We start from the raw sequence: 25,856 nt of genomic DNA on the forward strand, positions 1-25,856 counted from the left end.
AGATATAAAAATACTACAACTAAAAGTTCTTCCAATTTTCTTAAGTTTTGTGAAGTCTAGAGAAGTTAAGTCTCTCATTATTATACAGAGAATATTACGAGTTTGGGAAAGAAGAAAAAAGTAAAATTAAGTAGTGATGTACATAAAAGCATGAGAAAGTTGCGATTGAGAAGTTATGAAGTGATCATAGAAAATTAATCTTTTTATCTCATATTTGCAACTTGACTAAGTTATATCATGGAATATCTTAGTCTAAGTTATTAGTAAAAAATTATTTTCTAATAAAAACTCTTTAGATTGTGTCACTTCAAGAAATAATTACAATATGCAAAAAATGAAAACAAAAGGAAAATTGCATTCTGTTTGAAAATTAGGCAATATAATATATAGCAATATAAATAAAAAATATTATTTTGTATTTTTGGAAGGTAAAAAATGAGGTGATTGAAATGAAATGATATTTTCATTTCCCCCTGTATTAGGAGGAAGGGGGGGTATGTAGGTTTTTCCAGTGGTTTATCACTTAAAATCATGTCCAGAGTAAAAACCATGTTAAAGCAATTTTTCCATTTAAATTAGCAATATAAATGTAAAATAGTATTTTGTATTTTTTGAGGGTAAAAAAATGAGGTGACTGAAAATGAAATTACGTTTTCATTTCCCCCCATGTTAGGAAGGAGTGGTGTGTAGGTTTTTCCAGTGGTATATTACTTAAAATTTCAATGAACTTCTGAAAGATGAGCCTATGTTGTAAATAATTTTGCCAAATATATCCTAGGAAATAGGATTAAAAAGATATAAAGGTGTCTTTCTTCCTTTCCCCCTAATATAAAACCAGATTATTATTAAATCTTTAATTTCTAGTGATTATCTCATATTTATTTCTGGTTCCCAAATTATATGGTCAGTCAAGTTAGTGTTGCGGTTTTCACCGCAATTCTCCATGAACCTACAGCAAAGTGGGTGTAATGTGATAGTTATCTTGTAGCTTTCTGAGAGGAATTTAGAACAGTAATACCCCCTCTAGGTCCCTCAATAACCATCATCTTTTAAACTGAACTCTGATTTATATGGCCCAGCCTTTAGTAGTTTGTATAGGTAAGTCTGCAAGCCCACAAATATATCAGACATTGTTTTAAGGGATTATAGATAATTTAGACTGTGTGTCTTTAATTTCTTTTTGTTTAGTTTGTTTCTTAGAACTGTTTTCAACTTGTTTTCTCTTGAGCACATTATAATTAATGTTCTGTGTTTTACTCTCTGTTCTTATTCCTCTTTTTTTCACTTAGTTGATTTCTGAATGTTTCCCTTTATTCCTGTGATCTTTTCTTCATAGCGGCACTCTCTGGGTGAAGCTTTGCATAAATCTATCAACAATGTAAGTGAGCGGCACTTACAATTTGTACACAAGGGCATGTTGCACTTTTCATTTTGCATAAACAACATCACTGCTTTAAAGCTTCAACTTATATAAAAAATAGTTTGGCATTCAATAAGATATATTTTGTATATGGATAATAAAAGCTTCTAATGTTCAGTCATTCATTTGTTTATGCATACATCTACCACATGTGTTAATAAATAAGCATATATTTATTATAAAGCCAATTGAGATTTTACATCTCAGACATACATTTCATTATTTTTATGTTTATTTTGAAAGATATAGTAATATTTTTGAAAAACTATTAACTAGTTGATTCATAAAAATGGAAATAAATGTAAAATTTTTTTGTTGTTAAACTACTTTATTTTTTTGAAAAACTAGCATTAGTGACTTCCTTTTTTAAAAGTACTGGATTGTTATGAAGGTTTATGTGATTTAGAACGTATTTTATACATTGTAATGTTATAATTGTCAACAGATGAAAAGCAAAATGGAGTAAATCCCTTTCCTAAGAATTGACAAAGTGATCACTTTTTACTTATGTACACTCAAGTATGCAGAAATTCATCTTCAAAATAATATTCCATTTAACACTCATTTAAAAAATTTTTTCTTTGTATATCATAAGAAAAAATGAGATTTATTTTCACACTAAACCCATACTCAACTTGTCCTTTAAAATTAGATGACAGAGAATTGAACATTGTTGAATATTTTTCTTGATGTCCTAAGGCGGGAGTCAGCAGACTTTTCTATAAAGGGCCAGATAGTAAATACTTTTGGCTTTGTGGGCCAGTTTCTGTGGCAGAAACTCTATGCCATTGTAGTGTGAAAATACTTATAGACAGTATGTAAATGAATGGGTATGACTGTATTCCAGTAACAATTTACAAAAACAGACTGTAGTTTACTAATGCCAGCCCTAGAGAAATCAAAGCTTTGAGCCTAGAGATGTCTTGTGAAATTCTGATACTTCTGGAATGGAACTATTTCCTCATACCCCTGTAAGTTTTTTCTACTATGCAAGAAAATAAAAATTTTACGTAGTTTTCATATTCAGTCTTTTTTCTATGTAAAAAATAATTAAAATATGCAAGTACATTTAGCAGCATTTTCTTTAATGTCTTAAAAGAAACAATGAACATTTATCTCAGTGTTGCTGAAATAAGTTATATTTAGAAATTCTTGTTAGCAATCACATAGAACATAGTACAAATTTTGGCATGATAGTTATATCAATACAGACATTTTGACATATGTGCTAATTGGGATAGAAATAAGAACCCAAATAGGATATGATTATTTTAAAAATTAATTGAATTATACTTTAGAATATTTGTGACAACACAGCCACATTTTCTTCAATAGTTGTACTTTTTATTCATTAAACAAAAACCACCTTATTGAAATTGCCTATTAATAACTGGAATGAAAGTGCCTTGATTCATCTCCTACAGAAAGGGTAAAAGGGGCTGGTAACAGTGAAATCTCTTTTATAACGTTATAGTCATTGAGGATCACCTTTTCACTCTGTCATCATCCACAACAAAACATGACTTTGTCAGTGTTGTGCTCTGCAGGGTGAACACCTGCCCACTCCCTCAGTACATGATATGTACCCCAGCTTTCCATACAAGAGTTCAGTGCTTAGCACATTCACAAACAAGTGACTGTTACTGTTACATCTGTCCTTTAGAGATGCTTTCTAATTAGTTTTAGTTAATAATAAGAGGATGATTGGGGATATGTTCCATTAGAAGCATTGTGGTGGTTTTTTTTTTTTTTTTTTTTTGAGGCGAGGTCACCAAGCTCTGTCGCCCAAGCTGGAGTGCAGTGGCGGATCAGCGGGCTCACTGCAGCTCGCCTCCCGGGTTCGCCATTCTCCTGCCTCAGCCTCGAGTAGCTGGGACTACAGGCGCTCGCCACCGCCCGGCTACTTTTTGTATTTTTTACTAGAGGCGGGGTTTCACGGGTTAGCCAGGATGGTCTTGATCTCCCTGACAGGCGTCCGCCGATCTCGGCGCCTAAGTGCTGGGATTACAGGCTTGAGCCACCGCGCCCGGCTTTGTGGTGGTTTTTAATAATAAACTCAGTTTATACATCTTAGAAAATACAAAAAAAAAAAGAACAATTCAGAATTTTTTCAAAATGACCACAATTCTGGCTTAAATTTACTTTTCTTAACTAGTTTCCTCAGTAATAGCACATTAGTGATTAAAGAAGAAAAATAAATCATATAATTAAAATATTTGAGCACCTTTAAATGTTTTACATGAGCATTTTCATTAAGTCATTGACATAGTAATAAGTTATTCCTACTGTCCTCTACTAAGCCTCGGTTAGCAGTTTTTTTCCTGAGAGCTGCTCAGACTGATAGGCTAGCAGTTTTTAATGTTTTATATATTTGGAAGGATTGGAGTTGATATTAATACCTTAGAATTAGATTATTTTCTTGTCCCAGTCCTAATTCATCTGAAAGTACCATGAGAGGGGCTTACCTTCCAGAGATTTCCATTTAATGCCTAAACAAACCCAGGTGTTCAGCCAACTGGGAAGAAAGGAAAGAGACAGAACAGCTGTTGGAGAAGTGAGGGGCAGTGCCAGCCCTAGGAAGTCTATGTAGTTATTAAAAAGAATGGGTCATATCTAAATATCATGAGTACCTTATAAATGCCACTTTGAAGGGAAGGAAAAAAACTACAAAAACACAAACTCACTGTTCCCTGTACTGGAAAAATTATTAAACATCATTAAATCCCTCAGCATACTCATCTTGGAATAAGCTATATAAAGTTGAGTGTGTGAAAACCACCTCATCCACATCTGCAGGTCAGGACACTCTTGTGGTTTCACATTTGAAGTGGTGTTGGCCGGGAGCGGTGGCTCAAGCCTGTAATCCCAGCACTTTGGGAGGCCGAGGCGGGTGGATCACGAGGTCAGGAGATCGGACCATCCTGGCTAACATGGTGAAACCCCATCTCTACTAAAAATACAAAAAACTAGCCGGGCATGGTGGCGGGCGCCTGTAGTCCCAGCTACTCGGAGTCTGAGGCAGGAGAATGGCGTGAACCCGGGAGACGGAGCTTGCAGTGAGACGAGATCGCGCCACTGCACTCCAGCCTGGGCGACACAGCGAGACTCCGTCTCAAAATAAATAAATAAATAAATAAAATAACCACATTTGAAGTGGTGTTTATTTCTCTATGTGATACATATAGGATGTCTGTCCACATCAGCTGCCCCAGGGGTCTGTTTCAGCTGCTATGGACATTAAGCACTGATCTTTTGAGATGTGTCCTGGAGCCTCCGTAACTTTTGTATATAAGGCATAGCCAACATTTTATCAGATATATTCTCTACATTTGGTAAAATCATCTAGCCATTTACACATGATCTAGGTAAGAAAGCAAAAGAAAACAAAACAGTGAATTATATCAAGAGAGACCTAAGCCATTACAGTCTGCAGTAATGCATACCAAAATATTAACACCAGTTACCCTTAGGGATTGGGATTTGGTGAGGAAAGGGAATGAAGGAGACTTTCCCTTTTATTTATATGTTCTTATATTTTTAAAATTTTCATAATGAACCACTTTTTACTTTGATAAATAGGAATAAACTGTATACTTTCTATATTCTTTCATTTTTGTAACAAGACTCTAATGGTTTTTGAAGAAAAAAAACACTGATTTGCATCAAAAACCAAAGGTTGTAGGTAATATGTACATAATTAATGGCATGTCTCATATTGACATTCTGTCATACCCCGTACCTCAGATTTGATGTTTCAGTTTTTGTTTTGAGACAGTTCTTCCACTAACACCATTATAGAGGTACAGAATCTTTGTGAAACTGGTCTGTAAAAAGTAGGCCGGGCACAGTGACTCATGCCTGTAATCCCAGCACTTTTAGAGGCTGAGGCAGGAGGATCGCTTGAGCCCAGGAGTTCAAGACTAGCCTGGGCAACAGAGTGATACCTCATCTCTACAAATAATTTAAAATTAGTTGGTGCATGTCTGCAGTCCCAGCTACTTAGGAGGCTGAGGTGGGAGAATCACTTGAGCCCAGGTGGTTGAGGCTGCAGTGAGCCATATATATATATATACACACACACACACATATTAAATGGAATTTTGTTCTTGTCACCCAGGTTGGAGTGTAGTGGTACGATCTCGACTCACTGCAACCTCCACCTACCGGTTTAAGTGATTCTCCTGCCTCAGCCTCCCAAGTAGCTGGGATTACAGGTGCCCACCACCACTCCCGGCTAATTTTTTGTACTTTTAGTGGAGACAGGGTTTCATCATGTTGGCCAGGCCGATCTCAAACTCCTGACCTCAGGTGATCCACCTGTCTTGGCCTCCTAAAATGCAGGGATTATAGGCATGAGCAACAACTGTGCCAGGCCCATATATTTTTAATTTTTTCTTTTTGAAATTATTATAAAACTTTAATATTCCATTTTCAAAAAGACTGTAAAACTTTATTTTCAAAAAGGCAATCATTTTTGAAATGGTAGAGACAGAAGGTGGCAATTACTATCAGTGCAGTTTGACCTTTAAAATTGTCTCTAAAATATCTGGCACTTATCAACCAGTAGAATATATTATATATTTCGTATCTAAATTGCTGTGCTAAGAATTTAAAAACTAAAGATTAAATTATTTTCCAAAATAAAATTTGTTTTGGTTTATTTAAACAAAATAAGAAATAGAATTTTTTGAATTTTAACAAATGTATAGAAACTAATACCATGCACTACATAATTTGAATATAATATATAGTTTGAAGCAACTACTTGTTCTCATTCTTTATTCAACACATGCCTTTCTAGATAGTCTATAATTCTGTTATAAAAATACTTATCAAAATTGCTTAAATCTTTTAATGCAGAGGTTTTTTTTCTTTTCTTTTCAGTTAAAGTTTTACATTAGTATGTATTTATATTGATTATATTAAACTCAGCTGTTTATAGCTATAAAAATTAGTTCACTTTACATTGCTTTGCTCATTGCCTTTAAAGTGCCATATACTTTTCATGCTGAATAAAGGCTATTTATTGCAATTCTACTAATTTATTTTTAAAAGGAACAAAATAAATTTTGATGCTGTATTGCATGATTAAGGCTTTCTCCATATAATTCACATTACTGTCTTGAGCATGAATTCAGAGATTTTAGATGACCTTAATATTATTTTGATGTGCTTTCCAAGTTAAGAATACAAAATATCTGAGTGTATTTGAGCACTAAACTGCATGATAATGTCTTTCTGCACATAGTTTATATTATTTTCTTGAGTGTAGATACAAAGATTAATCACATATCCTAAGATGGAAAGTACTATTTTGGAGTTCTTTCAAGGTAAAGTATATTACAATGTAAAATACTTGTGTGTATTTTATTTTAGCTGGAGAAACTTAAAACTCTGTAGATTTTAAATATGTAACTTATATACTGTGGTACTTCCAATCATTCACTTTAAATATTGTATTTCTTCATAAGTGTCACCTGTTAATAGTCAAATGTGAGTCAAATTAACACAAGAGGTCTATCGATTCAGCAAACTTTTGAAGTAGGTATTGCAAAAAATAAGAAATACCAATGCGAGCTGATTGGTTTCCTACTAATTGAAGTACACACTAAATTTGAGGATAGGATCCAGGGCCACTGCTAGCCTATATGTCACTTTTGTGCAAAGCAGAAAAATGTGTCCATTCTTTTTGGATGGACACAGATCTGTACCAGGGCAGACAGCTTGGTGAGCAGAATGCTGGGTAGATTTTAATCCCCAAGAAGGGCAGTCCCATGGGTCCCCCTGCTTAGGCTGGGACTAGGGTTGAACTTCCAAAGAGAGTGTGTTGGTGCCTTCTCTATTTCAAGAACCAACTTGCTGGGAAGAGAATGGCTCTACCAGTTACAAATCAGTGTTCACAATGTCTGTTTTTGTTCTTGTTACCCTTTTATGGTTTATTTTTTCTTTCTAGGCTGTCTTCAATATTTATTTTGTCCTGATTTTCATTGCATAAAATAGTGAGAAGTCACATGGTATAATTTATCATATTCCATAAGTATGGCGTTAGCTGTGGCTGTGACATTCTTATGCACATATCACATTTTCACATTTGCAGGATTTATTTCAGTCTGTAAATCGTGGGTGCTGCTGCCATTTAGAGGTATAAGGAGTTGTGATATCTGGAATCAGAGGGTTGCAGTTCCACCTTGGCTCCAAAACTTTAAAATAACCTCTGAAACCTTAGTTTTTTGTAGAAATTAATAAGCAGAATTCATAAAGTTTCAACAGGTAGAGTCACTTATTTGGAAATACATTAAAACAGATTAAACCTAGATTTTTTAATATGATTTCTCACCAGTGCTTGACTATTTCCATAAAGCCGTATGCTAACCTTTATAACTAACTCTGATTGATAACTTTGTCCAGAACCCTTCTGGAAGGCTAATCATCACCCTAAGCTCACTACAGTCTGTGACTCTTCCTGCTGCTTTTTAAAGGGATATGGTGGCTTGCTTCGGACCTTTCCTTTTTCCAATTAATGACTCTTTCCTCCGTTCTTCTTTTGCATGTCTGGTGATTCCCCACCCTTTCTCTTTCTTTCCCAGGTACCTTTCTTTGTGAGACGTGTGAGGCAACTTATGTCTGCCTTCCATCAATTAAAAGAGCCTTTTCCCATTTACAAAAACTCACTTTAAAGTTTCCTCTTTTCATTGGCTTTTTTGGCCACAGAAACTGTTTTACCAGTGTATAAAAGCATAGAGTGTTTTAAGTTGCTTATGGAACACGTTTTACAACTTTGTATCTGGTTCTCCTAAGTTCCTCTTAGATTTAGACTTCTTTTAGAACACAGTTATATAGTCTCAAGTTACAATATCCTGTGTATGAGAATAGAAATAGGTCAGTTAAATGGTTTTATCAAATGCATATATGAACATATATGATATATACATATACCTATGTTTTATGTTTTTATTCTTACCAAAATAATTATAAGTATGTTAAGACATCTAGAAGTGATACAGACATATTGAGGCTGATGTCTGTTTTCTAAAGGAGTGACAAATCAGTTTTCCATAGTCAAAGAAAAGTACCTGACATTGTTATAATGGTTGAATCAAAGATTGTGGGACGTTTGAGACATTTTGAAAACTTAAAGGTTTTCAAGAACTTTGAGTTAAATAAAAAATAAAAATTTACATAATGATTCTAAATTATAAACTGATACATCTTTTAAAGAATAGGTTTTTAATTCTCAAATAATCTTAGCTAATATTTGTTGAATGCTTAGTACATGCCAGAGTCTGTTCAAAGTGAGCTATATGTAGTAACATAACCTGGTGAGGTGTTCATACTAACAAGTGACAGAGCTAGAATTTTAACTCAGAGCTCACAGTCCTATTTCACTTTACTGCTTTACAAATAAGTGGTTTAACTGTTCATACTCTTCCTTGAAGTGACTATAACCTAACGAAAATGTTAATTGTCTTATGTTTTTATTTCATATTATGAATTTTTATTGCAACATAACATGGGTATTTATATCTACATGTGGGCTGCAGTGTTCTTTAGACAGTCTATAAACAATATAACTAAACTATTTTCAGAATAATTACAGAAAGTAAAATTTTAAATGGTGATAGTAAATCACCATTTTTAAAAAATTTTTGTGATACATTTTAGAACGTTTTAAATGGAAATATTAAGGCAGTTATTTTACTATCATTAATATCTTTGAAGTGCTTTTCCCCCTTTGATGGATAGTTTGTGAACTATGCCTTGTATTTATTCTTCATTGTGTACCATTCTGGGACATAGATTTCCTTGCTGAAACAGAATCTGGAGATACAGCTTTCCCAATCTCAGACTTCTTTGCAACAACTGCAAGCCCAGTTTACGCAAGAACGACAGCGGCTTACGCAAGAGCTTGAAGAATTAGAGGAGCAACATCAGCAAAGACACAAATCATTAAAAGAAGCACATGTCCTTGCATTTCAAACTATGGAAGAGGAAAAGGAAAAGGAGCAGAGAGTAAGTTTTATGTGGCATACGTTCAAATGTAATCCAACAGCCTAATAATGATTAGTTACATTAAAAAAAAAATGATTTTCTATTTTTTGAGACAGGGTCTCACTGTTTCACCCAGGCTGAGGTGCAGCAGCACGATCATAGCTCACTGCAGTCTCAACTTCCTAGACTGGTGATTTTCCCACCTCAGCCTCCTGAATAGCTGGGACTATAGGCGCACACCTCCATGCCTGACTAATTTTTAATTTTTTTTGTAGAAGCAGGTCTCACTATGTTGCCCACGCTGGTCTTGAATTCTGGGGTTCAAGCAGTCCTCTCACCTTGTCCTCCCAAATTGCTGGGATTACAAGGGTGAGCCACTGTGCCCAGCCCATTCAATATATAGACAAAATACATTGAATCAAACTGGTTTCATGATGATTTATTTATTCTACTGAAATGACCCTAATTATTTTTTCTAATGTTGATTATCTTATGTCTAGTTTTCTTGAAAATGAACCTAAACATTTTGTATTTCTTAAATAACTGAGTTTTAGTAACTGTTTTCTATTTTGTTTGCGTTTTCCTTCCTATATTCTAGCATAATAATTTGAATTTGTCTTGTTCTAGGCTCTTGAAAATCATTTACAACAGAAGCATTCTGCAGAGCTTCAATCATTGAAAGATGCACACAGAGAGTCAATGGAGGGCTTCCGAATAGAAATGGAACAGGAACTTCAGACTCTTCGGTTTGAATTAGAAGATGAAGGAAAGGCTATGCTTGGTATTTTGAAAAGATTACAATCTTGTCATATTCATATGTACATTTTTAAAATTTTTTAAATTCAACATAGAATCACCAAGTTTTATTTTAAAATTTTGAAACATCAAAACGAATATCTAAGTGTATTGCATATTTTATTTGAAGTTACCAGATGAATAGACAGGACACAAACAGTAAAGTGAATTCCCCTCAGCTGTCTCTGTACTCCAGCTATGCAAGCAACACCGCTGGTACTCTAATCTGTCCTTTTTGGACTAAGTGGACTCAGCACATTGAGGTGTTCCAGAAATCAATCACTGCCCAATAGAAAGGGCATGGAGCCACATGTCCTGAGACTGCATGGTCATATGGTTTTTTCCACTTCAAGATTTTGTTTTAATGGGAAAAGTGAGGATTAGGTCTGACTTTTCTGTTGAGATATATATTTCTTTGAGATTTCTACCTATGAGGTGTTCACATCATTACTTTTTATAAGGAGATAAGTTGAGTTTTGAAGAAAAACTGGGTATGTATTTAAAGATTTGTTTTGGGTTTTGTTTTTTAATGTCATTCAATAACTTTTTATTCTTACCATCTCATTTTTCTTCTGTTTGGCTTTATTCCAAATTCTCCTAATATTTTTAACATGTTGTCATACTTCAGTGGCACACTCTTTCCAAGTAGGAATTTGGAGCAAAGAAGACTGAAGTGTTATCAATATTTTGGGCCTCAAAGGGAAAGCCATCTGACCCTGTTTCTCATCTATAATGTTGCTTGGAGTCCCAGACTAAGTGGTTAAAGCTCTCCTCTTCCTCCTTTAAAATCCGCTATGACTGCTAGCATGAAAATCAGGTTAAATGTAGACATTTGTCAAAGATTTGTGAAAAACCTGTTCATGTGCTAGAGATTGCTGAGCAAGGAGAATTAAAAAATGAACTACTGCCCTGTCTTTGCACAGGAATTGCAGTCAAATGTGGAGGTAGCCTTTATAGAAATGTGGCCAAAAGAGAATACACATGTTCCACAGCTTTGTGAGGTCAGGCAAAAACAGTCCTAGTGTTGGAACTATTGTTGTTTAGTCCGTTGAAACATACTGCACTAAACATGATTTAAATACATCTTTGTTAGCCAGGTGCGGTCGCTCACACCTGTAATCCCAGTACTTTGGGAGGCTGAGGCAAGTGGAAATCCTGAGGTCAGGATTTTGAGATCAGCCTGACCAACTTGGTGAAACTCCATCTCTACTAAAAATACAGAATTAGCCGGGCATGGTAGCTGTAATCCAAGCTACTTGGGAGGCTGAGGCAGGAGAATCACTTGAACCTGGGAGGCCGAGGTTGCAGTGAGCCAAGATCGCACCATTGCATTCCAGCCTGGGCAACAAGAGCAAAACTCCCAGCGGTTGCTGGGTCATATGGCAGCTGCATGTGTAATTTTGTAACAAACTGCAAAAGGTTTTCTAGCGTGACTATACCATTTTACGTCCCTACTAGCATCATGTAAATTTTGCTCACATCCTCGCCAACATTTGATGTTGTCATTATATTTTATCCTTTCTGATAGGAATGTAGTGATAACTCATCATTAAAACTGGTTTTAATTTGCATTTCCCTAATGGCTCATGTTATTGAGCATTTTTCATGTGCTCATTTGCCATCTGTATATCTCTTTTCTGATTGGATTGTTTACATTTTACTGTTGCATTTTAAGAGTTGTTTCTATATTGTAGATACTGGTCCTTGTTGGGATCCTTCAATTCTACATTTTGTCCATTATTTCATTGAAACTACTCTCCCTGAGATCACCACTGAGCTTTGAACTTCCAAATCCAAAGTATTCCCACTTACTAGCTTTCATCTTATTTGCCCTATCTTCAACATTTGAGCCCTTTGACCACAACCTTCTTGAGTATTTTTTCCTTGATTTTCATAATAATATACTATACTTACTATATTCCTACTTTTCTGACCTCTACTCCTTCATCTCATACACTGTCCTGTTTCCACACGCATCCATCAAATATTAGTATTTCCCAGGATTCAGCTTTATCTTGGTTTCTTTTCTGTTGCTATAGCAGAATACCACAGACTGGCTAATTTATAAAGGAAAGAGGTTTACTTGGCTTATGATTCGGGAGGCCAAGAAGTCTAAGATCAAGTAGCTGGCCACATCTGGTGAGGGCCTTGTGCTGCTTCGTAGCTTGGTGGAAAAGTGGAAGTGGGGAGAGGGCCTAAGCGCTAGAAAAAAATGGGGTGGAGCTCTTATGCTTGCTAACCATTCCTGCAAGAAAGCCATTAATCCCTCCTAATGACCTAATAACCTCCTAAAGGCCCCACCTCCCAACAGTGCCACAATGACAATCAAATTTCAACATGTGTTTCAGAGGGGAGAAACCATATTAAACCACAGTAAGCCCCCAGTCTTCTGGTCTCTTTTTTAATCTTCAGCCTTTTCTTGGTTTATTGCATTCACATCCGTGGTTGTGACCACCATCTATGTACTGGTGATTCCACATATTCATTTCTAGACCACACCTCTCTTCTTGTACCTTAGGTTTCTATTTCTTACGCATTGTTAGACAGATATTCTAACTTATACTCAACATTTAAAAATATGAACCCACTGTCTCCCATAGTCTAAAATGTGTTTATATTCCTGTACCTCCTATTCTAATTAATGGTATCACTGTTTACCCACTTGCCAAAACCAGGAAAATGGGAGTCACAATCGACTTTTTTTCTTTTCTTTTCTTTTTTTTTTTTGAGACCGAGTCTCACTCTGCAGGAATATAGTGGTGCCATCTCAGCTCACTGCAACCTCTGCCTCCCAGGTTCAAGCAGTTCTCCTGCCTCAGTCTCCCAGGTAGCTGGGGTTACAGGAGCCTGCCACCACACCTGGAAAATTTTTGTATTTTTAGTAGAGACGGGGTTTCACCAAGTTGATCAGGCTGGTATCAAAATCCTGACCTCAGGTGATCCACCCGCCACGGCCTCTCAAAGTGCTAGGATTACGTAAGCTACCACACCCGGCTGACTTTTTTTCTTTCACTGCCACATCCTATCTGTTACTCCCTCTCTTAAACATTTCTTCTATTTGTTTCCTCTTCTTTAGTCCTCTGCCATACTTTGGTTTTAGTTGTATCATTTCTCACCTGGATTATTGCCATAACCTTGCAGATCTCCTTTCACACAGTATATTCTCTAAACTCCAGTCAGGGTAAACTTTGTAATGCTCAAATCTCACCATGTGACAACCCACTTCAAATCCTTCAGTGATTCCTCATGTCCTACCTTGGTGCATGTCAAGGTTTCCCACTGAAAAAGGCCTTAACACCAGGGGAAACAACTTATGCTTTACATGGCGGTCTCAAGAGGAGCCTGAATTGGCTAGCTACAAGCACAGCTTGTCTTTGAAGTCTCATGTTTTCACTTTAAAATTTATAAATGTGTATTTTACTCACTGAAATCTGTTTATATAATATATAATTAATGGATTTTCCAAAAATCTTCAAGTAAAATTCATGTTTAAGGAGATGATCAGGTTCCTTCACGCATACCACCAAACATATCCAAGTTTGAGAACTATGAGCCTTAGGTTAAAATAAAACACATTTTGTACTAAAACTTTCTCCCACTAGGTTCCATTTTCTTTACAGTATGACCATGTGCACTGTGGCCTCCTGCCATACCCTCTTATAGTTTGCCAGACAGACCAGGTTCTTTCTGTTTTATATATGATATCCCATGATATCCCTTCTTCCTGAATACTTTTTCCTTCTCTATTTGGAGAACTCTTACTTGGTCTTCAGACAGTTACTGTGACAATTCCCTTCCCCAGTTTCCCTTTCCTAGAACATTTCTTCCAGTACTGTGCTTTGTCATACCTAATAGTCATCTCTGATACCCTACTTAGTTTTCTGGCATAATGTCTTCCCCTCAACCCTATGCAGTTATAGAGATACTGTCATATTTCATTCCCCCTTAGAATAGTGCCTGGCATTCAATAAATGTTTATGGACTGTATGAAATAATCCCAAACTCAAATGAAGGTGATGACCTTCAGATCACTAACAACACTGACCAGCCAGGCTCCTTTAGGGATATTTTTGAAGAATTCTTATTTGGGTGAGAAGTTGCCTCCTAAATATTTGTTATGGTACCATTAAACTCTAAAATTTTATTTATTTATTTATTTTATTTATTTTATTTTTTTGAGATGGAATCTCACTCTGTCACCCAGGCTGGAGTGCAATGGCGTGATCTCGTCTCACTGCAACCTCCACCTCCCAGGTTCACGCAATTCTTCTGTCTCATTCTCCTGAGTAGTTGAGATTACAGGCACCCACCACCACGCCCGGCTAATTTTTTGTATTTGTAGTAGAGACGGGGTTTCACCATGTTGGTCAGGCTGGTCGCGAACTCCTGACCTCAGGTGATCCACCCACCTCGGCCCCTCAAAGTGCTGGGATTATAGGCATGAGCCCCTGTGCCTGACCAAATTTTATTATTCTAATAGTGAAAGAGATGAATTAAAAATACTTCATCTCCATTAGCACTTTACCTGCATACTGAAAGCATGTATAAAAATGCCTTGATCCACTTAAACATTTGAAATTTTTTATATCCTCATCAAAGCTAGATTAACTTTAAATTCATGATAGTATATTGTAGTCTATAATATTTAAATTTGTGAGTTTGTAATAATCTATTAATTTAATGGACATACACAAGTGTTCTGATTTTTAAATAATTTTTTTTACTTCTATAATTTTTATCTAAAGTATTGATAATATTTTTTTAAAGGTACCAAACGTATTTTTGCCTTGCAATTCCAGCTTCCTTGCGCTCAGAACTCAACCATCAACATGCAGCTGCAATTGATTTGTTACGGCATAATCATCATCAAGAATTGGCAGCTGCTAAAATGGAATTAGAGAGAAGCATAGACATCAGCAGAAGACAGGTAAGTAAGAGTATTCTGTACTGTTTGAATAGATTGAATGTTCATAATTTTCTGAAAATTATTTTGTAGTAACTCTTATTTTCACTGGTTATCACATTCTATTTATATTGAAGAGCTTTATTTAATTTATTTATTTATTTGAGACAGAGTCTCACTTTGTCACCGAGACTGGGGTGGCACGATCACAGAAGAGAGCTTAACTGTCAGATAACTGCTAGAGTAGCACTAAACTAAGTCTGCTTTGTAAGCCATGTGATGAGTGTTCTTTTGGGAGGGCCTCCTTAGATGCACTTTCTCTCTAGATTCTAGGCAGTGGTGCCACAATTATTCTTCAAAATCATGTAAAACTTACTGAGAATGTAAGAGCCCTGTGTTCTAATCTCAACTCAGCCACTGGTTATAAATCATCTTTGAGCATTGGTTTCCTCATCTGTAAAATGAGAGAGATGTCCTTTGACCTTTTGGGTTCCTTGTAACCTGACATTATTGAAGCTATATCCATATACACACGTATATGTGTGGAAAGAGAAGAGGCCTTGAGGTTTTCTCACTTCAGCAGTTTGCTTTTGAAGAAGCAGTGTCAGAATGATTACATTTGACATTCCAGTGTGTCATTTTCTTTCCCGCAGATAAACACAGAAATCAAATATGTAGAAAACTTCTAAAAATTACTTTTTTTTTTTTTTTTTTACAGAGTAAGGAGCACATGTGTAGAATTACAGATCTACAAGAGGAATTAAGACACAGAGAGCATCACATCTCTGAATTGGATAAGGAGGTTCAGCACCTTCATGAGAATATAAGTGCCCTAACCAAAGAACTGGAATTTAAGGGGAAAGAAATTCTCAGAATACGAAGTGAATCTAACCAACAGATAAGGTATGCCATTAAGTACAACGGAAGGAATATGCAGTGTCATCTGAAAAACTGTTGTGCTGATATTTAGTAATCTATGCCTATTTTTGTGACTAGACTACCTCTCTAGTAAAATATTGAAGACCACTTTTTACTTTATTTGATGACTATATTATAATCTAGAACACAGATGAAATGTTTGTATCTTGAATGATGTACATGTATTCATTCACTTTGGAAATTGTATATAATTAACTGAAATCTTTTAAAAATGTTATTTGAAAAAGCATTAAAGGAGACAACTTTAACAAAGCCAGAAGCTTATAGCAGAAAGTAAGTAGCTTAATTTAGGCTGTTTACATTAATTTTCTATATATTATACCAAAAACCATTTCAAATCTGGTAGAATAATAGAAAGTTTTGAAAGCTTGACTTCAGAATAACATTTTCTTAACTAAAAATAAATCAAACAGGTTGCATGAACAAGATTTAAACAAGAGGCTTGAAAAAGAGTTGGATGTCATGACAGCAGACCACCTCAGAGAGAAAAATATCATGCGGGCAGATTTTAATAAGACTAACGAGCTACTCAAGGAAATAAATGCAGCTTTACAAGTGTCGTAAGTTATATTATATAAGAAAATTCATATGTGGATACTAAATTTAGGAGCGCTGTGTTTAACCTCAGATTAGCTGTTATTTTGACTCTAATAGAAAGGATACTTCAAAAAGAAAATTTTAGTGCTGTGTTACAGATGGTAATTGCAGTGCTATATGTTCTTTAATTAGGATGAGGCAGTTGACTGATGATGGTCACTCTGATTTTGGTGTTTGCTGTTATTAGAGGTGATTTTTAAATCCTTTTGGGCCAAGTATGAGCTCTGGTATCTGCCTTGTATAACAGCTCATAACCTCATGCTTTTGCAGAAATGGTTTACAATAGACTCAGTTCCTTGGCTATCCTTTTTCCTGGCATCAGTGATATTCCTCAGACAGAGACTGAAATCTTGGCGTCCCCCACTTCATGCTCTGAAAAGCATGGTCACAGAAAGAATAACATCAGTCTATCTGTGTGTCCTGTCTCCTTAGGAATGTTAACAGAGTAAAGGTTGTGTCCTTGTTTTTCCTTTATTCTGTTGCATATGGTTTTGCACATTATGAATCTTCAGTAGACAGCAAAAAACTTAGTTTTTGATTTTATGATCATTTTTAATAATCAAAAAATTAGTATTTACTTTTAAGTAAACTACCTGCTTTGCTAGACCCTCCTTTCATTTTAATGCTTCTACTTGGGTCCATGCTAACCAGCCATGTTTCTTTTTTCACCAGAAACCTACTGCCAGCAGGTAATTACCCCCTAGCTTTAGGTGTTTACTCCTTTAGTTAAAAACAAACACATACCAAATTTATATTTGACCAGCACTATTCAATAGATTGTCTGTGATAATGAAACTGTTTTGTATCTGCTTTGTCCAGGTTAGTAGCTTCTAGCTAAAAATAGCTATTGAACACTTGAATTGTGGTTAGCATAACTGAGGAACTGAATTTTTAAATTTCATTTAATTTTAATTAATTTAAATGTAAGTAGCCATATGCAGACTAATGGCTACAATGTTGTAAAGCATAGTTTTAGACAATTGGTTGTTTCTGTTCCATATCCTTAAATGCAGCCTGCTTGGATCTGCTGAATGGTTTGGGTTTAGACAGGTAATGAGCAGGGAGAGTTGGTTCCAACTTATGGAGCTGTGGGAAACAATATATGAACTGTTCCCAAGGACTGGGGAATTCTGTTGAAGTTTGTTCTCAGCTGCACCCTGGCTTTAAAACTTTGAAATCAGAAGAGTCCTGTAGATTCCTGGAAGGCGGTGGTAGTAGGGGCTGAAAGGACATGGTGCAGCCTGCCGCTGAGGAAGCTTGGGGGCAGATACACCTTCTTGCTTCTGCTCCTGCCCCAAATGCTGTTGAACTCCCTTCCTGGAGAGGGAAGGGTGGGGCAACACATGTAAAGGATGGGAAATACCCCAAGTCTGTAAGTATTGTAGAAATGGTGATGAGTTCTATATTGCTTATGGAATGACGATTATTAGAAATCCTGTTCTCTGGTGCTGAAAGTTAAAGTCTTAGATTTTCAGAGAGTTCTGTAAAAATTTTATTTTTCAGTGATATAGTAGTAAAAACTTTATATCTAATAAAAATGTCCTGATTCTGGTTTCTTTTAGAAACAAATGAGAGAATGGGCTGTTTGATTTTTTTTATCTGAATGATTTACTCTGTAAGTAAAGAAAGTTTAAGCTAAATGAAAACATTCTTTACAACTTGAGGTCATGGCCGATCTTTTAATATGCAAAAAGATGGTTCTGAGATTATTATTGATTGTTTAGGTTTATTTCACAGAAGATGATTTCTTCTTGAGAGAAATGTTGAGTTTCTCTACTTAGATTTAAATAGGTCAGTAATCCCCAATTGAAAAGAAGCACTCCGTCATACCTGAATTACTAATTTTTTTTAAGTTTTGAGTCCTTTCATCTATAATACTCAATTAACTTTGGTTGTTGTTGTCCCTTGATTATTAATTTACCATTCAGATTATTTTTGTAAGCTTTGTGAGGTATAGAAGTAGTCTTGTCACAAATCAGAGTCTGTGCATAATTTATGGGAAAAGAAAGGTTCAGCGTTAAAGTGCTTCAACTGGTGTATTTCCTTTATTTAAGAGTTTAGAAAATGATGATATAATAGAGTTTTTTCATCTTTATAAAATTAAAGTCCTAGGATATATGTGTGCATAATATACTATTGTTTGGTTATGAAATGATAGTATACTATTTTTGGTTCTAAAATTCACTGATTTTATTTTTTTATCCTCTTTTTTTTCTTAACCAGACTATAACTTGGAAACTTTGTATACAGCTTTTTAGGCATTTGTAATTTAGTCCTGTGTTGTTCATGAATCACAGACATTGACCTGTATATTGTCAGAGTCAAAGAAAGCAGGGCACGCATGCCTGGTGAGAATCCATCAGTGGCCCTAATTAGTAATTTTATATGTTCTACTTCTCCTTTCTCCTTTTTTCCCCTTTCTCTTCTCTCTTCTATTACTTTTAATGGAAATCCATAAAATTTGAGTAAAAGGCTACACTTGTGTGGTACTCTCAAGGCGGCATTTCCCAGGCTCTCATCATTCATATACATCCCTGGGAACTGGATCATTTCTGGCTACATATATTATTTTCTTAATATTTTTAATTGACTTATTTTAACTTAAATATTTAACAGGAAAACTTGGTATCACTACAGTAGAACATTTATCACTACTGAAAATGTTATCTTGTATTCTAAATAGAAGCTAAGCTATAATTATATAAATGTAAATTTTGTGCGAATAAAACAATGTTATTAGATTCTAGCTAGCATTTACGCTGAAGGCCTGCCTGAGTGTTGTGAACTAGAGTAATGAACATAAGTTATGAAGGCCATTTAAGATGCATAGACCCGGCTGGGCACAGTGGCTCATACCTGTAATCCCAGCACTTTTGAGGGGCTGAGGCGGGCGGATCATCTGAGATCAGGAGTTCGAGACCAGCCTGGCCAACATGATAAAACCTCGTCTCTACTAAAAATATGAAAATTAGCCAGGTGTGGTGGCAGACACTTGTAATCCCAGCTACTCGGGAGACTGAGGCAGGAGAATCGCTCGGACCCGGGAGGTGGAGGTTGCAGTGAACTGAGATTGTGCCATTGCACTGCAGCCTGGGCGGCAGAGCAAAACTCCATCTCAGAAAAAAAAAAAAAGTATATGTGTGTGTGTATATATATGTGTATATATATGTATATGTATACACCCAAACAATTTTTTTTCTTGTGATTAGGAAGATTAAAGAAGAACACACTTAAAAACAACTGTGTATCCAGGAACAAAACCAAATACCGCATGTTCTCACTCATAAGTGGGAGTTGAACAATGAGAACCTATGGCACAGGGAGGGGAACATCACACATCGGGGCCTGTCGGGGGATGGGGGCAGGGGGAGGGATAGCATTAGGAGAGATGCCTAATGTAGATGATGGGTGCAGCAAACCACCATGGCACATGTATACCTATGTAATAAACCTGCATGTTCTGCACATGTATCCCAGAACTTAAAGTATAATTAAAAAAAAAAAAAAAAAAAAACTATGTTACCAGTTGTTCACCCCTGGACTAAATTTTAGAAGCAGTGCTGGTTACAAGGGTTGCTTGTGGCAACTGAAGAAAAGAAAAATATTGACTAGTCTTGGCTTGAAATGGATATTAGAATAGTACCAAGTTTTCTTTCTATAAGAATTTTGGAAGACTAGTAATTATTGAAATATATTTGCAAGTTAAATCTATATCATATTACTTGTTCTCTCCTTTAATGCTTTCCTGTTTGTGTTTACGTGGATTATGTTTTTTCTATGTGTAATCAATTATATTTTCCCATTTAATATCCAGATATTTTTCTTATTAAACATTTTTGGTGATATAAAAATGTTGTATTAGTCCGTTCTCACGCTGCTAATAAAGGCATGCCCGAGACTAGGTAATTTATAAAGGAAAGAGGTTTAATTGACTCACAGTTCAGCATGGCTGGCGAGGCCTCAGGAAACTTACAGTCATGGTGGAAGGGGAAGTAAACACATCCTTCTTCACATGGTGACAGGAAGGAGAAGGGCCAAGCAAAGGGGGAAAAGATTTTCCCTTATAAAACCATTAGATCTTTTGAGAACTCACTATCATGAGAACAGCAGGGGATAACTGCCCCCATGATTCAATTACCTCCCACCAGGTTTTTCCCATGACACGTGGGGATTGTGAGGACAAAATTCAAGATGAGATTTGGGTGAGATACAGCCAAACTGTATCAGATATTTTATAGAGAAGATTAACTGATAGTAATTCTGTAGGCAAAGGATGTTTAAACTAAGAAAAAAACACTGCAATTTGGATTCAGGGGTAGACCTTTATTATGCAAAAAAAGTGGTTCAGAGATTTTAACTGATCACTTTAGATTCACTTTACCTTAACTTTTCAATTAACAAAAAGATAGAAATAATAGTTTTAAATAAGGCTTTAAATTTAGTTGCTTACCATTTATACCAAGTATTCTTGCTCAGCTGCGGGAAGCAGTTCATAAATCTTGTACTTTGCTTTTAATGATAAAAGAAAGTGCTCCAGTGACATCTTGTGGTTTCTCCAACATAAAACCCAAATTGCTATTTCTTTTACTAGATTAGTATTTCTTGACTTTCTTAAAATCTTTGCCCATAAAATACGTAAGAATTAACTCTGCCATATTGGGGAAAAATGCAAGGTCACTTTATGTGAGTTAAGAAATCACATTATTTTTCACTTGGTCTTTATTGTCACAAAAGAACAAAAGTAAAGATAGTGGAACTTAACACGTTGTACAGCAAAGTTGTGCAACCCATGGCCCGCAGGCCATATGCGGCCCAGGACAACTTTGAATGCGGCCCAACACAAATTTGTAAACTTTCTTAAAACATGGTAAGATTTTTTTTTTTAAGCTCATCAGCTATCGTTAGTGTATTTTATGTGTGCCCGAAGACAATTCTTTAAATGTGGCCCAGGGAAACCAAAAGATTGGATGCCCCTGTTGTACAACTTACCTCACACTGATCTGACAAACTCCCAGCTGATCCTGAGACAATCACTTCCTCATTTCCTCATCACCTTCATACCTCCCAACACCCTAATTGAGAACTTTAGCCAGGGGACTGGATAGAGAGCCTAATACATTATCTCCAAATCTTTAGCTTGGGCTGAATTTGTGGAGGGATTTTACGGTACTCAAATACACTGAGATTCAGGTACCTCTCTAGGGTTTTGGGTGGGAATAGGAGTATATAACTGACTTCTGGAAGACAGATCATCTACAAGTTACTCAGTATTCATGAGTGAATAATTTTTTCTAACAATCTTTATTAACCATAATTCTCTTGAATAATGTTATTGAAATTCTGTTTAAGTTCTATCCTTTATATCCTGAAAACAATAAGATTTTTTAAATTGTTCTAATTATTTGCATTTTCTGAAATTGAAAGTGCTTTTTCTGAAACTAAGCCAGCAGTTTCCATTTGTATTCTCTTTAGTCTGCCCCATCCTATATTCTTAGACTCAGCAGGATATGTCACCTGCTTATAAAAAGTGGCCTCTATTTTAGGCCTCTATTTTAGTGATCAGGGCATTCAGGCATATTACCACCTCTTATCATTCAGTCAGAATAGGCTTAGAAGGGCACATAATTTTTCTCTTACCTGATGAACCTTTTTTTCAGTTTGTATGTACTGGCTGATAATATAGAATTTTAAACCTTATTTTCTATAAACCAGGAAAAACTGCTGTCATACATGTGTGTCCTTTTTCTTTCATCTGTATTTGTTTCTTGTCCTTTTTATATGTTACCAAGTCTTGTGTTATCACACAGTATTATATTGTGATAAGCAGTTGTAATAGTAAGCCTGCCTTTCTAGTATCAAACCTGTATTTGTCAGGTTAGTATCATTCAACATATAATTTCTTCTGCAGAGCTTATCTCCAAATACTCTTCACCTCTTCTCCAAATACTCTGGAATGACCTAAAATGAGTGACTTCTTCAGAAAATAACCTGCAAAGCCTTTCATAGTACCATCTACCCTTTAAAGCCTTTAATGTAACTACTGCTCCTGAAGCAGTCATGTCATTATGCTTAAAAGTTTTAAGGAAAAAAGAAGTTTTGTTTCAGATTTTTGTGTGTGTTCAACTAGACTAATTTTTTTAATGTGGGTATTACAGAAGAATGTATCTGAGTGATATCAATGAGCTAAAGTCTTTCTTGTTTTCAGATTAGAAGAAATGGAAGAAAAATATCTAATGAGAGAATCAAAACCAGAAGATATACAGATGATTACAGAATTAAAAGCTATGCTTACTGAAAGAGACCAGATCATAAAGAAACTAATTGTAAGATGTTTTGGTTTTAGTCTAACCATGTTAGTAATCAATAGATATTGATTGGGAAAATATGGGACAGTCTTTTTAAGTAATGCTAACTGAAAATAGAAAACACAGAACATGTGCATTGTGATTGAAAGTTTATTGAAATGTTTATGAATAAATATAAAGTAATTTTTAAAATTTAAATTTGGCATTGGGGAAGGGAATTGTATGTCTTTCATATTTTTAAAAAGAAAGTCTTTTTGATACCTATTGAATGTTTAATAATATGTCACTGCCAGTATACAATTAATATACCATTGAAGTGTGTGTATGTATGTGTGTCACACATGTAGAATTAGGATTGGCTAGCAAAGAAAAGCCAGCACATTCATGCATTAGCCTGTATTGTACACTAACAAGTTGAGCATATTGATTTCCTAAAATGTGTCCTAGCAAACACTAATCCAGAATTTTTACTCTATAGAAAAAGTGTTCCATAGTCTAGCCTCAGAAAAGTTGCATGCTTTCTCCTGGAAGGTCAGTAACGCTGAGGTTCTCTCTTGGAAAGTCAGTAACACTGGGTTCTTAATGACTCTGAAGTTTATCAGCTAAAAAAATACAGATTTAACAATGAATATACTCTTTAACGGTTCATATCTTCAGCAGACGACTTTGGACCGTAGCATGCAAAAAGAGCATAAGAGCAACATGTATTTCTGAAGTCCTTTTTCCTCAATGCATCTCTGTTTGCATTTAAGAGAGGCAGCCTGTTGTCTGAGACTAGAGGTTCCTGCTGAAAGCAATAGGTAGTACATTGGGGATCACAGGTAGAATCCAGGAGCAGGCTTTGGAGAGATGAGCGTGTGCTGCTTCAATCCACCAACCACCCAATTTTCTACATATTGTGAACATGAGCACAGGCCTTATAGATTGCTCCATCTGATAGCAGCAGACTCATGGCACATTATATTTCACACATGAAATCAGCAAGCATAGTAAATGTATTGAAACTGTGTTCCATATAAATAGCTATTAATTCCCAGTTCTTACTGAGGAGATGTTATCATTGTATTTTATCCTCACAGCAAATACAGTAAAGCAACTTTCCAAAGCAACACAGCTCACCAGGGAAGAGCCAGGATTGTAGCCAAGGGTTGTTCCATACTCCTTCCACAACAGCCTGATTCCATGGACTGTGAGGCACATAGGTCGAGACAGTGGTGACTAAGAGAGGCATAAAGAATTCTACTAGATTTCACTAGAATCTAGTTTTGCTAGAGCACGGCCCTGCATTCTCCCACACACTGTTGTGTTTACTTATGGCCTTCCCACATTCTGCTTACTTAATTAGCATATCGTGTTGGTGAAGCCAAAGGTAAAGGTTTTATCTCTATATGGGCCTTCACTTTTTCCCTGTTCTTTGATTACCATTGCTATCATAGATTAATATCTCAGATTAGATGCAATCGAATCTATTTATAGTACTGAAGAATAATGAGGCCAGATATGATGGCTCATGCTTATAATCCCAGCACTTTGGGAGGCTGAAGCCAGAGGATTGCTGAAGGCTAGGAGTTTGAGTCCAACCTGGGTGACGTACTGAGACCCTACCTCTACACACACCAAAAAAAAAAAATTGCTGGGTATGGTGAAAAACGCCTATAAAAAGAAATAGAAATAAAGATTAATGATATACTGTCATCCTTATCTGTGGAAATAATTCAGTCATGCCCAGAGCCCCATTAATGTGAGTTAAATCTGCCCAAACTGCATAGCCCTGTGAAACAGAGTTGGGACCAAATAAAACATTTAGGTCCACTCTTGAAGGAAAAGGGTCAAGTGCTTGGGTATAAGGTTTAAAAGGTGTTGAAAACTTATCCCCCAACATTCCTTAAGACAGCAGCAATCAGGTCTAGAACTCTTTAAACAAAGTACATAAATCTTCATTCAGGTTTCATATTAAATTTTAAATGAAATGGCATTTATACATTTATGTTTTTTAAATATTCCATAGAAAATATTTAAAAGATGTTTATAATTCTTTTGCATAGGAGGATAATAAGTTTTATCAGCTGGAATTAGTCAATCGAGAAACTAACTTCAACAAAGTGTTTAACTCAAGTCCTACTGTTGGTGTTATTAATCCATTGGCTAAGGTATGTGCCATAAACACTGTAGAATAGGAATGTGGTTTAAAAGTTGGTTAAAAATTTGGTGAAAATATTTGGAGCAGCATAGTTAGATAAAGTTCCCAAAAAATGTTTTCTTCTATTTAATAATCTAGCCCTAAAACTTATGAATTATTTGTATGTTCATTTTCAGAATGAAACTCTGAATAATGCTCATATTCCTTTAAATATATTTTACCAATATTATAAAACTTGGTTCTACCTTTTTTTCATATTTCTAAAGAAAACTAACCTTCTGACTCTTCTTAAGAGTATTTCTTGTCATTTTCTTATTGCTCACAATCTTCTGCTTGTGGTCCAGAAAGAGACTCCAGCCCTGGATACCCAACAGCTGTTGCTGGTTTAAGGCCTAACATCTTAATGGACCTTGGGTTGGATATGTATTTTGTTGCCTAACAATTATCAGAGAACGGCTTTACTTCTCTCAGCCTTCTGACTGCTCTTTTTGGTTTGGTTTGTTTTTTTGTTTTTGTTTTGGAGATGGTGTCTCACTATGTTGCTCAGGCTAGTCTCAAACTCTTGGGCTCAAGCGATCCTCCTGCTTCCAGCTCCCGAGTGGATGAGATTACAGGTGTATGCCACTTTGCCCGGCTTTCTGACTGTTCTTAACAATTAAAATTGAATATGACTTATTTTGATACTTGTTACTCTCTTGGGACAAATAGAAGAGCCTTGAAATAGACATGACCAAGTCTTATAAATCTTTGTACCCTAGCTTCCCATGG

At 35.7% G+C, this 25,856-nt stretch overlaps 1 protein-coding gene across 5 annotated transcripts in view; it reads left to right on the forward strand.

Annotated features, from left to right (window-relative positions):
* The window catches only part of FAM184A (family with sequence similarity 184 member A), a 134,596-nt gene that overhangs the window by 104,671 nt on the left and 4,069 nt on the right, over nt 1–25,856 (forward strand). For 4 of the 5 annotated variants that reach the window (XR_001902191.3, XM_003898250.5, XM_009206200.3 and 1 more), the window contains exons 10-16: nt 9,218–9,430; nt 10,037–10,190; nt 15,004–15,131; nt 15,826–16,010; nt 16,460–16,606; nt 22,849–22,966; nt 24,994–25,098. Coding sequence is in view for 4 of the 5 variants with exons in the window: in XM_003898250.5 (XP_003898299.4) it covers nt 9,218–9,430; nt 10,037–10,190; nt 15,004–15,131; nt 15,826–16,010; nt 16,460–16,606; nt 22,849–22,966; nt 24,994–25,098 (1,050 nt within the window). In the remaining variant the exon portion in view is untranslated. The remainder of the gene's footprint in view (nt 1–9,217; nt 9,431–10,036; nt 10,191–15,003; nt 15,132–15,825; nt 16,011–16,459; nt 16,607–22,848; nt 22,967–24,993; nt 25,099–25,856) is intronic. The other variant, XM_017958369.3, reaches the window with a different exon arrangement.

Source organism: Papio anubis, chromosome 6 (genome assembly GCF_008728515.1).
Source record: "Papio anubis isolate 15944 chromosome 6, Panubis1.0, whole genome shotgun sequence".
Taxonomy (NCBI): Eukaryota; Metazoa; Chordata; class Mammalia; order Primates; family Cercopithecidae; genus Papio; species Papio anubis.